The sequence below is a fragment of the Sphaerodactylus townsendi genome, linkage group LG02 (genome assembly GCF_021028975.2).
Source record: "Sphaerodactylus townsendi isolate TG3544 linkage group LG02, MPM_Stown_v2.3, whole genome shotgun sequence".
NCBI lineage: Eukaryota > Metazoa > Chordata > Lepidosauria > Squamata > Sphaerodactylidae > Sphaerodactylus > Sphaerodactylus townsendi.
Window position 1 is genome coordinate 57,377,516 of NC_059426.1, and position 17,086 is coordinate 57,394,601.

The 17,086-nt window shown below is 40.9% G+C and overlaps 1 protein-coding gene across 1 annotated transcript; it reads right to left on the bottom strand.

The window, feature by feature from the left end:
- Positions 1–139: 139 nt before the first annotated feature.
- On the bottom strand, positions 140–10,088 carry LOC125425793 (tetraspanin-6-like). Its single transcript, XM_048483466.1, has 7 exons — positions 10,017–10,088; positions 7,983–8,171; positions 6,362–6,436; positions 4,497–4,592; positions 2,321–2,470; positions 1,592–1,675; positions 140–268 (listed from the first exon to the last, which is right to left on the bottom strand). The coding sequence occupies exons 1-7, from the start codon at positions 10,086–10,088 to the stop codon at positions 200–202; spliced, it is 735 nt and encodes a 244-aa protein (XP_048339423.1). The 3' UTR covers positions 140–199.
- Between the last annotated feature and the right edge of the window lie 6,998 nt (positions 10,089–17,086).

Here is a 17,086-nt window from a genome sequence, read left to right on the forward strand (position 1 = left end):
TGGGAAATTAAGTATGCTGTGCTTAGCTCTTTGGAGGAAGGCCTAGATTAAGATGTTAACAGGCAGAATTCTCTGGTTCTCACCTTTTATGATAATTCCCTGAGGTGATGTAAATGCTTTATTTGTCACTACAATTTAAGCCAGACAGATAATGAACAGTATTTATTTCAGCCATGAAGTTCCTATCAGCTTCTGAAATTTATTGAAGGCTTTCATAGTTTTCTTTCAGCATTCTTAGCAACATATAGGAAAGTAGGATCCCAGTGAGCTGACCATAGAGAGAAACAGAACACACAAGATGTTAGGTTTGGCTGCATATGTCAATTTGTCCCTATATATATAGCATCATGACAGCCTAATCGCATTTAAGTCAATCATAGCTCTCTACTGAAAGTTGGAATTGAAACTGGTGCCTGCAACGAAGCCTCCAACTGTGCAAGACAGGGCTTGTTATTTCTGAAATTCATCATTTAAATCCAAATACATCTGACCAGTTCCAGGCTCTCAAAATTCAGAAATGAGACCTCATGTTTGTCTATCTCATTAAAGCACAGTATGCTTTAGATGTAACTTTTGGCATATCAATTTAGTAGAAGGGAACTGGCTACTTCTGTACCTCTTCCCCTTTCATCAGTCAGGACTACAGTAAATGTTGCTACCCTGTTTCCCCGAAAATAAGACATCCCCTGAAAATAAGAGGTAGAAGAGGTTTTGCTGAAGTGCTAAATATAGAGCATCCCCCGAAAGTGAGGCGTAGCAAAGTTTTTGTTTGGAAGCATGCCCGTCATCAGAGCATGCAGCTGTGGAGCGGAAAAATAAGACATCCCCTGAAAATAAGACATAATGCATCTTTGGGAGCAAAAATTAATATAAGACACTCTTATTTTCAGGGAAACACAGTATATCAGGTATGATATAAGAAGCAACCACAAGCAATATTTCCCCATGAATGTTATCACAGCACAAAATCAAGAAAGCAAGGTGGTCCACCACAAGATTTTTTTACCCAGACTATAGACTGCATAAAATGCCATAGGGTAGCTGTCATTTGTATCTGGTGGCTCTGAAGTCAATTTGAGAAATATGAACATCAAAAGTATCACATTCTAATGCCACACAAGTATTCTTGCGCCTCAGTACAAGCAATGAGATGTTTTTGTATTGCATTGAATGGTTTCAAGATTGTGACCTGAGCAGCACTTTCCTCTTATCTAGATTCAGCCTAACAACCCATAGCTGCTAAATGGCTGACTGAAGAGAGAAACTGGTAGGATGAAAGATGGAAAAAAATGTACATCATCACCATGTTGATAACATTTCACTTATTTCCTGGTCATAGCTATCGTACTCCTTATATGGAAGCCTGGATAAAGTCGCAAAATACATGAAAGGGTGGAGACTACGCTGATTCTGTTCTGTAAAAGTAAGTTGACTCAGAGATAACAAGTGGCAGTCAGCACATGTGCATACAGAAGCACATACATGGATAATGCAAGTATGCAACGAACAGAGCCCAGCATAGTTTAATAGGGGGAGGGACCCTCAAGGCTTAAGTTTACATTTAGTGGACAGGACAAGCATCTCTTCTTACCTGTGTAAGTCCAATGAAAATCCCAATCCCTCCAAATATCATCATGTGTTCTTCAATCCAACTTTGCAGTTTATGAACACATCCCTGCAAGACAGAGGTTGCAAAGAATGTGCTACCAAAAAGGAACAGGGTACATGAAACATATTGCAGATGTTTTTTCAGACTGAGATGGAAAGAGGGGAAGATAGCCACAGTTAACAAAGTTTCTTCTGTTTTTAATAGCTGTATAACAAGGCAAAACTGAGAACCATTACAATGTTTTGCTTTTTAGTCAATTTGAATAGTGTCTTGTAGCTCTTGAGTGTCCTTCGCAAGCAAGAGTCATTTGGTAGTAATTTAAACATTTCAGTGTAAATTACTGCAACATTCAACATTAAAATCAAGATGGGAGAAGCTATCATTTCACCATGCCGAGATATAGCTTATAGCCACTAGATCAAGGCTAAGCACTGTTTCATACTAGTCTCAGAAGATTGGGAGGACACCTCTGAACTTCACATCAGACTGCTCTTAGCTTCATTACATTTGTGAGTTGCTTTATCTCCAACTAATGGCCAACCTAGTTCAACTGGGTTAGCTCAGTAGCCCAGCACCAGAATTTCTAATGCTATTACTAAATCTAAAGTGTATTCTATCTAATGCTTCTTTGATTCAATCAGGAAGAGTTACCAAGTAATCAGTTTGAATGTACTTTTTTAAAAGGAGGAAAGATGACAATATGGCAAGTACCTGCTGATTAATGGTGGGCCCCGCTTTACTTAGGTCTGTGACACAGCTTTTCACATCTAGTTTACAGCAGCTTGTTGGGACAGATGGAGAGAGAGATCCAAATGTGGTGTTCAGCCAGTCTGTGTATTTCTCAGCACCACAGCATTGAAACTACAGCACGAGGGTTTTAAAAAAGAGAAGGAAACAAAGCATGACGCAAGAAGTTTAATAAAGACTGTTCATGACAAAGCAGATGAAACTTCATTTTCTAATCGCCTTTTGTTCAGCTGTCCAAGGTTGTTGAGCTGAAGGAGATAAGACAGAACCACCAGTAGTGACTGCTCAAGAAATGTGTGCATATGTTTGGACCCAATTTCATATTTTGTCATACAGGTTTGCAAATTTTTGCAGAACTATAAAACGTCCCATCCAGAAAAGATATTGGGCTGGAGGGGAGAGAAACACCAGTGATTATGGTTCTATGAAGTCACCTCTTAAGGGGCAGGAACTTTAGCACTGGTATTTAGGCTGGAAACAAGAATAGTTTGATTCTTCTTCCCCAGGGCCAATTGCTGATAACAAAGCAATTTTAAAGTACTCCCACACTAGAAATCCCTCCCTCTTCAGCGTGGGAAGCAGGAAGTTTATAGACTGAAGCACATGGCAATGTGCTTGTTCTGTACACAACTTGTGGAATTCCTGGGGCTTTACTCTTTGAACTGGAAAGAACAGGGTTTTTATTTTCTACAGGTTAAAGAGGGAAGTGTGGCGTGGCTGTCTGAATATTCCACTTGAAGACAGGGAGATGAGGAGAGAAGAGAACTGAACTCCACTTTCTGAACAGCCTGGGGCAGCTTGCTCGCCATATACCTTTCTTCCACTCCATTGTGAACAGCACTACAGCATGGGGCAGAGAGTGAGTGAGAGACTTCTTAAGGCTGGAAGAGCTGCATTGAGCCTGATGGGGGAAAGGAGAGTGGGTGGCAGCACTGTGAGTGGCAGCACTGAAAGTGCTGGTAATCCCATCCATTCCTGCACTGCGTTCTGCTTAAAAGGAACATTTTTATATCTTTGCCAGCAGCCAAATGTATTATAGTAAAGTTGATAATTTTGTCAAAGGGCCAAACTGGACAAGAGGGGGGGTGGGGTTAAGAATTGGGCCCAGGTTTTTCTCCAAAGCAGCTGTGGGGAATGGCACAGAATATTCCACACAGAGCTGCAAAAACAGGGAAATATTCTCCCAGGGCTGTTTCAGCATGGATAGATGTGGGGAGGAATGTAGCTAGGGAAAATGGAGTCTGGGACAGACTTAGAGTTTTCTGGGGCTCCCATAGACACCCCCCGCTGCGTCCTGTGCCCACTTACCTTAGCTGCTGCCGGGCCTGGTGGGGCAGGGCGAGGGGGGAAGGAGGAGGGACATGGGGATGATTTTTCGCCCCTACGTTACCCAAGTAGTGGCTGCCTGGGGCACCTATCCCCACTCTACCCTATGGAAGCTACACCACTGCTGAGGGGCAAGCAGCAGGAGCCCTCCTTGACATAGGGCTGGATTAAGCTAGTACAGGGCCTGTAGCATTTTAAGCTAGTGCAGGGCCTTTAGAATATTTTATAAAGAGGCGCTGGTTGCAAGCTCACTGTGGTGGCACAGGAGCACACTGCAACAGCTTGGGAGTAGGGGAGACAGCACAAAGGACTCCACACATGTGCACATGACACAGCAAGGAGCCAACACAGGCCTGTACACCCACAGAACCCACAACATGTATCATGCAGCATGTAGCTCCCCCAACATGTAAACAACAACACTGACAGATTGTGAGAATCCAATAAGCTGCCGATTTCACCAGACAGCCTGCAAACATTTAGTGTGGGGCTCTAAAAAATATGGGACCTGTAGAATATGCTGCTTTTGCTGCTAGGTTAATCTGGCACTGCATTCCTCCCACCAGCAATGATGTCAGTCCAGACAGGCTCTCCTTTATTTTATATCACTATTCCTGGCAGCTACTGTGCAGCTTTAAAGAACTGAAGTTGGGACCAGGAAACCCAGACCCAGCTCTTTAAAAAACATGCACATCAAGTCTGCCACTTGAAACAGTAGAATGACTGAAGACATCCTTCTTAAAAATTCTTCCTTTTCATGAAAACGTTGGCTTTACTACTGCTTTTGATACTTACAAGAGGAAAGGTAGTTTACCTGTCTCTGGAGACTATCCAGTGCTTTAGTGACTGGCAGGTCAACATTATACTTGTTCAAGGTCTCCAAGAAGTTCCTCAATAAAGTTTGATGCAACTGCATTAACAAACACATTTTGCTTAATACATGGTGATATACAAAAAGATTCCCCATATACTGCTTTCTGAAGTCAGAAGATATTAAATAGGAAAAATTAAGAAGTAAAAGTATTTCTAGGGACAAAAAGATTCCAGAACTTAGAATTCATCTTAATTTATTTCATAATTGGTTTGGAAGGCTTGTTTTAGCTCTCCACTTTGCCTTGGATCTCCTCAAGTGGACCTTGGGTGGATCACTCCCTCAGACAAGTCTTCCTGAGCTATTGTAAAGGTTATATTTTGTATAGAAAATGAAATAGAATATGAAGTCCTATTCTCTAAACAGCTGGGAAATTCAAATACCTTGTACGACAGTGGGCATCAAACAAGCCGTTATATGCAACTCTTAAAATATGTTAGGGCCTCTTTTCTAATAAGGCAAGCAATTTAAATTGGTCTCAGATCCCCTTTTTAGGATTGCCTGGAGAAGAGAGTTCCATCTCTTGAACAGAGGCTTAATATGTGGAAATGAACAATTGAAGTTTTTCATGGTATGAATATAAGTAGCGACCCTCTATTAAGCCTCTAGTTAAAGGAACTCTTTTTTTCCCAGGCAGTTGGCAACTGCACGCCTTTTACACATCAGTTAGAAACAGGGATACACACCTTAAGTGAAGGAAACAGTTCTTGCATTAAATCTGAAGAGAAAATAGGTACCAGCTGTAATAGTCAAACATCATACAAAGCACATGTACCTCTCTACTCCACAGATCTGACTTGCTGCAAAGCCTCTTAAGACATGGCTGGCGGCTGTGTTCCTTGCAGGGCTTCTGGTTTTACTCATTTACTTAGAGTTCTGAAGTCTGGCTGTTGCACTGATTGGAGAATCCAGCCAAAGTATATATTTCCATACTGTCTCCTCCTAGATTTTATTCTACATTTATGAGTGAACAGCAGGTGGTTTTTGGCTTGAAATTTCTGCACTGAATTGGGTTGATGTTGTTTTAGAAGAAGGTTTAATCAAATAGGGAATATTATTTAAGAGATCAGATTAGTAGACCATGAGTTCAACATCTGGAAAGATACTACCACACAAATGTTAGGCAGATTGGTAATCTGGCTAGGGCCCTGTGTACCCTGAGATAGGTTGACCCTACCATGCTTGAGCAGAATGGGCACAAACATATCTTTCTCACCTTCCCCCAACATTTCTTCTCTGCACCCCAAAAGCCTCCACTGAGAGTCATGTGACCCTCTGGAACAAAATGCCATATTGTCCAGCAGGGTTGCAGTGAGAAGAAGTTAGACAAAACTGCCCACTGTTGCACTAGAAGAAGAAGATTGGCTCAGGGCCTTGCTAAAGCAAAATGGGGCAACTTAGTCCAATGCTCCCTCCTTACCGTAGCCCCCGGACCACATGGCATTTTGTTTATGAAGATTTCCCAGCCACCCACAAATATGGTTGAGAGGCTGCAAGGTAGAGTTTTTATATGGAAGAATTCAATCCTGAAATATTCGCCTTCAGCATTAACAGATGTCACTACAAGCTACTATGTTATAATAATTTACAGGAAGCCTCCCATCTGCTTGCATTTCCTCAGAATTAATAGCTTTGGTTTGGGGGTGAGAGAGATTATTTCTCCTTTCTGGGGAAGACAGATTGAGCACTGGGCCTACATTTCAAGCAAGAATTCATCCTACTTATATCAGCTGCCCAGACCTTACTTTCAAGATTCAACTGTTTCTACCAAGCCCTTAGAGTTAGAAAAACAACACATGCATGCTTACCTTCTTTCTGTAGGAGTAGGCAGATGCAACAACAACGGTTTCAACAAGCAAGACTGTCAGCAGCATGCCTATGAACTGATAATGGCAAGTCAGGTGTAACTTCAAATAACAGCCACTACAAATTACTGCATCCTGATAAGTGTTAGAAGTTAATAGAAAATATTAGCACCCTCACTTTCTAAGATTTAGCCATCTCTGGCTCCGTCCCTCATCTAATTTTAATTCATCTAAGAAGCCAAACTTACTTTCGAAAGATCCACAATGCCAAATTCAACATTTATCCATTACATTTGGCACCTGCTTGCTTGCAAGGGATGAGGTAATGATTGGGAATAGTAAAAAAAAAGTCAAGTGACCCATGTATGGTTTAAAAATCTATTTTGGCTGGAGAGTGCTTAAATAGCCCTTTCTAGAACATCTTATCTATTGGGATAGAAATTCAACATTTATTGAGCAGTACCTGTAGTCCTAAAATCAACTGACAAATGAAATACTTTTTTCTGATAGCTCAGGATGTAGGGATACCAATGCTGTTGGGAAATTCCTAGAGATATGGGGGAGGAGGGAGCTCAGCATGATGCCATGGAGTTGATCCTCCAAATCTGCCATGCTCTCCAGAGGAACTTGTCTCTGTAGTCTGGAAATCAGTTGTAATTTTGAGAGATAATCGTGTCTCTGGAGGGCAACCTTTCAGAAGACTAGTATTTATGGTATACAGCAGATCCCTAAACAACACTAATCCTGTAACTGTTCATCACAGAGGGTATTATTAGAGGTGGATGGAAGATTTTTGTAGAGACCAGACAGTTGACTGGTTTTTAGTTCAATGGGAGACTCTTTCCACAGCTGCTCAGTAATGGGAGGAGGGTGCAAGCAGATATGTGTTCAAGATAAAGTGCTCTCATTTCATGTTGGCTGATATGTTGCTTAATCAAGGAAAAATAAATATATGATTAATTCATTATATCAAGTTATTGCATCCTACAGCTGTTTTCTCTGAGAGCCTCATTACAAGTAATTGTGGGGAGTGGGGTGGGGTGGGGGAAGAGGATGACAAGCTAGTCCTGGATGACCAGCTATCCCAACACAGGCATGTTACTTCTTGATATGCCAGTTCATACAACCTCTTGGGGGTAGGGGGCAGATGGTCATTGGCTCAATTTCTGGCAGCTCCCGTAGTAAGTGGTGGGAAAGTTTTCTCTGCCTGACATATTGAGGAGCCATTGCCAGTCCAAGTAGTCTACACCCACCTACATGAACTAATAGTCTGAGTCAGCATAAAGCACATATATTTCATAGGCAAAGCTAGTTTCGCCTTGCAGTTTTAAGGCTAAACTCATGTTCTACTCAAGATAGTTTTCAGCTCTTTTTAAAAATGGTTTCAAATGCACTTAGGCAAATTTCTGGATCAACTGAGGAGTATGTCGGCACATTGACTTGCCATCGGGCTTAACCCCTCCTATCCCCCCCCCACACACAGTTTTCCTTTAAGAAGAGTCTACTACACCTTTTCCCAAATTAATCATCTTATGTCCATTCATAAAGAGAGAAGGTATGAAAAATCTAGTCAAATGGATACGCTTGAAGTATTTTTTTCTAACAGATGTTAATGAAGACTTACCGCTTTGATCATCTTTGGGTTTTGCTTTAGTAGGGCAACTGCCCCAAAAGTAGATATAAGGATGATAATCGTGCCAAAAGTCATGATGATCACAGGAACTCCTGAAGCTCTTTCATTCACCACCATAAAAGTATCATGAATTTTCACTTGAACGGACACGCCTATGCACATTAGCACAACTCCAGAAATCTAGAACAGTTAAGAGCTGACTGTCACTGACAGAATCTATGAATTATTATTCTTAGTAAAAACGGAAACACACCTACTCCGACATTTTAAAATTAAAAAAAAAACTCTTAAAGAAGAAGGTCAAGTGAACCATAGTAGGATACAGCCTTTTCTCATTCACCTCCTCCAAAAAGGTGTTGACAATGCTGGTCCAGTGTTGGGGTTGCCAACAGGCCTGGAGACAAGTACCCTGTCCCTAAAGGCACATCAGATCAGCTGAAATCTCCTTCCCCACCAATGCATAAGTTTTGAAAGAAAGGAGAAAGTTGCACCTGGGCTGCCAAAAGTTTTTTTTTTAATCTGGAAGACAGACCGAATAAATTAGTGGAAGAATCACCAACTTTTTTTGAGCCTGGGGGCACATTTGGAATTCTGGCACAGCATGGTGACAGAAACAAATGGCTGTTGCAGGAGGTGGAGCCAGACATAACATGATTGCCACAGTTTAACTTATATAATATAGTGTAGACCCCTGTGCTCTGGTGACAGCTGCTGCCAAAGCAACATTTTAAAATATCTGTACAGCCAATCAAAACTCCAACAGTCAATCAACAGCCTTGCTGGACAAAAGGCCTACCTGGCCCATCATATTTCCTGAAAACCCTTGGCAAAAGTCCTAAAATGTTTTGGCAGGCACTATGGCACCCACAGGTGCCATATTGGGGACCACTGAATCAGTGCACTGAGAATTTACTATACCAGCTATGCCTAATGGGTACTATAAATTGAAAGCTATCAATTTCTCTTTCACCATCAATATTGACAGCAAGATTGTAGAAGAATTGAAGGACAGCTCACAAAATGCTTCTGTAAAGCCACAAATATAATTCAAACTTACCATGGACAAGAGATATACATAGTAAGAACAAAGTCTTGATTTCCAAATTCCAGCTGTTAAAAATCTTTCCAGTCATTATGTTTTAACACAGGAATGACGAGTAAATGCTCAGTTCTGGCATGAACATACTGAACCTGAAAATGTGTGCACTGCCCCTTTCAGATAAAAAGGCAACAGCATGTATCAGGAGGATGCATTTGCGTCATATGCATGGTAAAATGTAATGACTGGAAATGATTTAATATTAGACAAAGTGGATTAAGAATTATCTAAAATTCTACAGAGGTGGAAAAGATCTTTAGTTGAAGATTTCCAATCTTCCGCAGCCCCCCAGTAAGGTTCCTCCATTTTAGCATCTTTATAACAGCCATTTACTAGTTTACATTATTCCCAGTTTGGAAATACAGTGAAAGAACTTCAACTCACAAATGATTTATTAATCATAGTAGAGACAGAGTTTTTCATGTACCTGTTCTAGAGGAGTAGACAGAATCCCAGTTTACGTTTGCCAGAGAAATAAAATTCTCAGTGAAGTTATGGACTTTTATGCCAGAAAAGTGAAAGTAAATAGAAGAAAATTACTTCTTGCAGAAATGTATTAGACAAAACCAGAATATTTTATTAAAGTTATACAAGCTAGTTAATAACAAGACCCATCCTGTTAATAGTATACATCTTGGAATGCTTACTTGAGAATTAGAACAGCACTAATATGAGAGATATTATAGAATGTTACACTTGGGAGCACATTGTTCTCGCAATATGCTACACATATAAAACAATGCTCAATTAAATAACAAGCATTATAAATATACAGAATGACTACATATGATGTTATCAAGTTACAAAAGAGAATAAGGAAAACTTCTCAAAAGTAACAAAATTAGTTTTTTAAAAGTTATAAAAAAGCTACTGAAAACAGCTGTGGTTCATTAAACCCAAAGCAAGCTTGAATGAAAAAAACTTACCCAACAAAGTGAAATAATCAGCCATAAGCCCATTTTAATTAACCTTTCTTTATTACTACTCTTTGTCTTCATCTTGTCCTATGTTTTTACAGCCACCAATTAGACTGGATATAGTGACTCTAATTACAGCTTGTAATTATCACACTTGTTACCAATTTAAAGCAAATGCTCCTTTTTATAGCAAAGGTAAAGAGGAACAGGTTAAAGTTTCAATCTTGTTATTCAGTTATAACCTTCCTGTTATACAGAAGTACCCCAGATTAATCTAGTACTATGTTGCTAAAAGAAATCATTTTTAAGTAAGTACCAAATATATTGAGCTACTAGTGATCAAGTGGAGAAAGACTGCTGCTTTTGCTGCTTTATAATTGATTGTTAGCTTATATTAATTGTGAGTTAGCAAAGTTAGGCTAAGCAGTAGTGCAGATAATTGGTTAAGCAGTAATAGTCTAGATAACTGCATATTATAGAGCAAAATTAGGAAATGTTCTGAGCCTCTTTAGACTTTCTGTTGTAGATGAGTGATTATACAAGGCCCAATGTTGTTACTTTTTAAATGTACAGGGGTGTTATGGGAGCCTCTGGGTTTTACCATTGAAGCCAATTCAGTTTTTAAATTCTAGAAACTGCACCTTTTAAGAAATGTCTAGGGCTCATGGTTCAAAGGTTAGAAGTGTGGGCGTCTGAAACTGATTCCACATGCTGTAGTTGTAATAATGTCAATCCATAACCAACCAGATTATCTTGACCTATATGTGAGCGCACAGTGGCTGAGCTGGAGTTAATTCTAGTGACAATGGCTATCCAACTTGATTGAAAACTTCAACAAGTTGTCTGAAGCTCTTTGGAATGCAGGATAACTGATGCAGGGTTGTGGTTCTGATGCCTCTTTGACTCTTTTTGCTTGTATATTTGTAAATGAGGCGAAAATTGCCAAATACATCCATAAGTTATCAGTGCATTCTTCTTTAAAGGACACCAGCCCAGGTATGCATTACCCCAGAACTTCTTCCCAAACTCCACTGGAAGAAGTTTTTAGTGATAGGTATACTTGCACTGCTTTCAGGAACAGGAGCCCTGGCCATACCTTAAATAATCATTGCTAAAACCAGGTAAGATGCAAGATTGACCGGAGCGGTTTGCTGCTTCATGTATTACTTAAAAAGAGGTGCAAGATGTATCCATTTAGCTGTTCTCTTTCCCCAGCCAACAGCTGGTGTTGGAACTGCATCAAAGCTGATTGTAACGGCAACATAAGCACCTGCATGGAATAATAAGACTGTCTTGCCAATGTGAATTAACATCAACAGTCTCTGAGGGTTCTTTTTCCAAGTATGGATTAACTCCCAGTATTTTACCAGTGACCTAACACATGGCTTGGCCTTTACATAGATGAACAAAGCCATAATAGCCTTCAGATCCTGGCAGGTCTGTTTGGCAGGAGCAAAGCTGTCAGGGTTTTTAAAATATAAGTATTGAAGCTTTGCGCATTCCAGCCTGCACAAAAGTGTTGAAGTTCAGAGCTTGTTGGCTGGCAAGCACCAGAAAGTTGGGCCATCGTTGTTGCAACAGCTTGGGGCCCTCTACCAGATCTGGGGGTCCACAGAAGATCCCAGTTGTCAGCTGCCTAGAGAAAAAAATTTCTGTCCCTTTAATGGAAACTTAACTGGGGTGTTAGTTATCAGATGATATGTACTTCCATGTCTTGTTATGAAGTTTAAACTGCCCATTTCCACACATTAAAGGGGCGGAATTTTCCTCCAGGCCTGTTAACAGGGTTCACCATTTGAATTAAGTGGGGATTGGTGCACATAGTACAACCCTATAGAAATTACACTGAAGAAGGCTCGCGACAATTGCTGTCTATTTTCATATGAAGTCTTGTTATAAATATAATACATGCTCCAAACTACAAACAATACAACAGTACCGCAAGGTATCTGAAATACAGACCCTGGTAACACTGATAAAAATCCTGTATAATACAAAGCAAAGCTTCTATGTGACACAATAAAAGCCCACTATGCTGACTGGAACCCGGATGTGTACCTGTCTCATCTAACTTTCAGAGCTAGTGGAACATAATTTTTTTATCTGTACTCTGACTTCTGCAAAATGTCCTACTGTTTGAAGGACATTTTGCAGCAGCCAGAGTTTTTGGAGCAGACTGTAGTCCCTGATGGTTTTAAATTATTGCCGTTCAAACAAACTTTTGTACGTTTTGGAAGCACAGACATATGGCATTTTTGTTCCACTAGTCTTGAAGCTTGGACAAGACCGGTACACATCCAGGTTCTGGTTAGCTTAGTGGGCTTTTATTGTATTACACAGGACCTTTGCTTCATACAACACAGGATTTTTATCAGTGTTATTAGAGTCTGTATTTCATTTACCTTGTGGTACTGTTGTATTGTTTGTGGTTTTGGACACCTATTATAACAAGACTTCATCTGAAAGTAGACAGAAATTGCTGTGAGCCTTCTTCAGTGTAATTTTTATTGGGTTGTACTGTTAACAGGGTTGCCAACTCTAGGTTTATAAAATTCATGAAGATTGGTGTGCGGGGGAGTGTAGCTTGGGGAGGCAGGGTTTGGGGGAAGAAGGGACCTTAACAGTATATAATGCAGCAAAATTTACCCTCTGAAGTAGCCACTTATTATAGCAAGGGAACTGATCTCTGTAGCTTGGATCAGTTGTAATTCAGAGATCTCCTTTCCCCACCTGAAGGTTGGCAATGTTATAAGGGGACTCCAGCACATAATGTTGGAACAGCCTGTGAACTTATATAGATTTTATATAGATTTCATTCAACTATACATAGTTCAATGAAATATTGCCACATACTCATGCAGTGGAGAAGGGCAGAGTGACTAAGTTGTGGGATATAGTACAATGGCGTAGGAAATCATCACTACTTTACTACCTGGGAGTCTCCACAGAAAGAGGCCTCAGACTGCCTATTTGGAAGCAATCTGTGACTTAGGGAACAAATCGAAGCAATTCTACTTGGAAATAATTGTGGTGGGGTATTGCAGGGGACAATCCTTTGCACAATTTTTATTTATATATGTAACACCTGGTGCCAATGACACCCAGCTTGTTCTGTTGATGGAAGGCAGGCCAGTTGCCATCCCAGTTGTTCTAGCTCAGTGTTTAGAGGTCATGGAAGGATGGTTACATCAGGATGGGATGAAACTAAATTCAGTGAAGACTGAGGTCCTGTAGCTTGTATGGGGTATGCCAGAGTTGGGGTTTCATCTGCCAGTTCTGAGTGGTGAGGCTTTGACACCAGCCTCTTCTGCCAGAATTTTCCTGGGTGTGATCCCGGAATCCTTGCTATCTATGGAGGTCCAGGTAGTGCACACAGCCAAGTTGTCTTTTCTCCATCTCTGCCACGCTAAGCAGCTGGCTCCTTACCTGTCCCGCACCAACTTTGCCACAGTGATCCATAAACAGTCACCTCCAGGCTAGACTACTGTAAATCACACTACTCTGGCCTACCTTTAAGACTGTTCTGGAAACTGCAATTGGTCTCAAATGTGATGGCTAGAGTACTCACTGGAACTCTGGTGAGAGATCATATAAGACCTGTCATCTACTGTCTACACTGGTTACCAGTTGAATTCCAGATCATTTTCAAGGTTTTAGCGTTAACCTTAAAGGCCTTGAGTAGTCTGGGGCTGTTGTACGTACAGGATCCCATCCCCCATACTGCCTACGGAGGACCCCAGCCCCAAGGATATATGGCTCACTTTCACCAGAGCAAGGGCATTTGTGACCCTTTCTCATACTTGTTGGAAGGCTTCACTTGTGGAAATTAGAACTCTGCGGGACATTACCCAATTCTGCAGTAGAAGCAAGACCATGTTGTGCCACAGAGCACACACACCTGAAGCCAAAAAGAGCTATGTAGAATATGTTGGCCTCAACATATATACTTGTCCTCTATCACCCAAATAAAACTTACAAGACCAGGCGAAGTTGGGTTTGTATGACTTGGTTTTAAATAACCATCTGGAGTTTGAGGCTTAATGTTACAATTTGTTCTATTCATGAATTGTGTCAATTTTTAATGATATGATTTTAATTATATATGTTAGCCATCTGAACCCGGTTTAGGCTGGGAGGACAGGATATTAAATAAAATAAATAATTCCTTTTTTATTCAGTGGGACTTAACTCTGGGAAAAGTATTCTTAGGATTGCAGCTTTGGTTTTCTGCATTTCTATGAACAACAGCCTTCCGTTGATTTTATTTTTACTGTATTTGTTGTAGAAAGAGATTTTGTGCCTGGAATAATATTCTTGGAATCTGACCATAGATGCTGTCTTTATTTCCAGTTAAGCATATTACATGCAAATCCAGGAATGTCACCATTCCATTGTTCACATTTCCAACTCCAGCTGCTTAGATAATTGGCTTCGTTTAAGATTAAAGTGTTTCCACAATAAATAAAAGATTGTGCATGTGGTGCCATTGCAAAGTCCTTCTGCTGCCAGTTAAGTGAGAGGAGGAGGCACTCTGGATTTCCAGACTGTCTTAATATATTTTGGAATTTGTGGTACAAAAATTGCTAGGTGTGTTTATTTCAGTATCTGTTCCAGTAAGCTATATCTCAAGGAGCCAATGTAGGTCTGGAAATACAAATCAGGTTTGCACATTTATGGCATGAGCCCAGTGAAAGTTAAGTTAATCTCAGTCATATTATTTCAATAGGAGTAAGTATGAAAAGGATAACACACACAATACATACTAAATGCAATACAGTATGAGACAGCACATATATGCCATGCATATATGTATTCCACAGAGTTCATGGTGTCATACAGTGTTTCTTAATGAGCATAAAGAAAAATTTAAAAAAACGGGTTGTAGCTATAAATTATAAGTGCTAAAGTAGGTCATTCACAAGTGCCCTCTCTGACCTCCAAAAAGGCAATAATGGCATCAGGGTTTGCCATGGGCAAAAAAGCATGAGGCAGAGAAGGCTGTTGTGACCAGCAGGAATTGAGTGACATTGCCCTTCCACTCTTCTGTCAGGTGGGTTCTGGTGGCAAGAAGCTCCACTAATAGGACCATGGTTTTAAAGCTTCTTTAGAAGAAGAAGAGTTGAATTTATATCCCCCCTTTCTCTCCTGCAAACTCCTTTCCCTTTCCCCCTCACACCCTGTGAGGTAGGTGGGGCTGAGAGAGCTCAAAAGAACTGTGACTAGTCCAAGGTCACCCAGTTGGCGTGCGTGGGAGTGTACAAGCTAATCTGAATTCCCCAGATAAACCTCCACAGTTCAGGCAGCAGAGCGGGGAATCAAACCAAGCTCCTCCAGATTAGAGTTATGGACCCTCAAAGGGGGTGACCCATCCCCCATTCTTTGCTAAGGAGATGGACCCTTTTGAGGGTCCAATAACTTTGGACCCCCTGAACCAAACTGCACCAAACTTGGGGGGTGCCATCCTGACAGTCTCTGGATGATACCCTGAAATTCTTTTGCTGATACATCCAGAAATGCATCTGCAGAACATCCCAGAAATTTGCCCAAGAATCTTTGTTCTGCATTGAGTTTTCTGCATTGCTGTCAATGGGGGTTGCATGCTGGGGAGGCACATTTCTGAAGGCACAGTCTCAAAACTTTCATGGTCTCATCAGGAGACTTCCCTAGTGACACCCCCCAGGTTTGGTGCAGTTTGGTTCAGGGGGGCCAAAGTTATGGACCCTCAAAACTGTAGCCCCCATCTCCTATTAGCTCCCATTGGAAACAATGGGGGATGGGGGCACCCCCTTTGGGAGTCCATAACTTTGGACTCCCTAAACTAAACCTCCCCAAACTTGGGGGGTAGCATAAGGACAGTCTCCTGATGATACGCTGAAATTTTGGTGTTACTACCCTAAAAACTGCGCCCCCTGCAGGCCACAAATGGAAAACCACTAAAAATACCCAAAAACGAAACCTGCATTTTGATGCCCCCCACAAGGTGATGCCCTGGGCAGCTGCCCACCCTGCCCAATGGGCATTACGCCCCTGGTGTAGTGTATTGGTTAGAGTTTCAGATTAGAATATGGGAGACTCAGGTTCAAATCACCACTCTGGTATGGGAATCTCACTGGGTGATCTTAGGCCACTCACACATTCTCAGTCCAATCCACCTCACAGAGTTATTCTCAAAGAGAGAAGGGAATGGTGTAACCTACTTTGGGACCCATTATGGAGAAAGGGAGAGTATAAATAAAGTAAATGAACAACAAATTTAACTGAAGAGAGGTTTCAAATAAAGGTAGTCTAGTTGGTTGGTGAGTGGGAAGAAGGAAGCAGAGAAAGGAGAGAGCATATGGGATCTATCAGGAGGGAAGAAAGAGGCAACAGTGTGGGGAAGGGGAAATGAGGTACACCTCACAAGTTTTAGCAAGTACCCTTGTGAGCTTGGGCCTGGTATGCAAATGGACCCACGGGTTGGCACTGTACAACTGGGCCAGAGTTTTCCCAACTGCCAGGGGGAGGGAAAGAGAGAAAGCTGAAGACCAGAGGAGCAAATAAAGATTAGTTTGGTTGTAGGTGGGTGAGAAGGAAAGAAGAAAACAAAGGGGAAAGATGGGATGACAAGAAAGGGACGAGGAAATAGTGGGGGAACAAAACATGAGATGCCTTCTACAATTCCTTACACATCCCCTGCTTGTAAATAAATAGCAGCAGCTGATAACTTTTTTCCCCAATTTTAAGTAGAGTGAAGATAACACAAATTAAATACCAGTTTCCAGAAGTTTTCCAGAACTCATACATTTAAGTGTGTATCTTAGATCAAAATTATTTGTACTGTAAAAAGAAAATTACTCAAATATATATTTAGTTGAGTAATATTTAGAGAATATTGCTTTGGGGCGGATCTTAACCTTCCTTGTTTACAGATGGTCCCTTCACAGATGCTTTTCTAGGTTGCTGTTTTAAAATTAATAGAAAGAAAATTAGTTGTCTGATAAAACAAAGGGCAGACTAGGTCTAATTTCAGACATCAACCCACCAGAATTTATTTGTCACATGTCTCTAATTAGTACATTCCTTTCCTTCTCTGTTCTCCT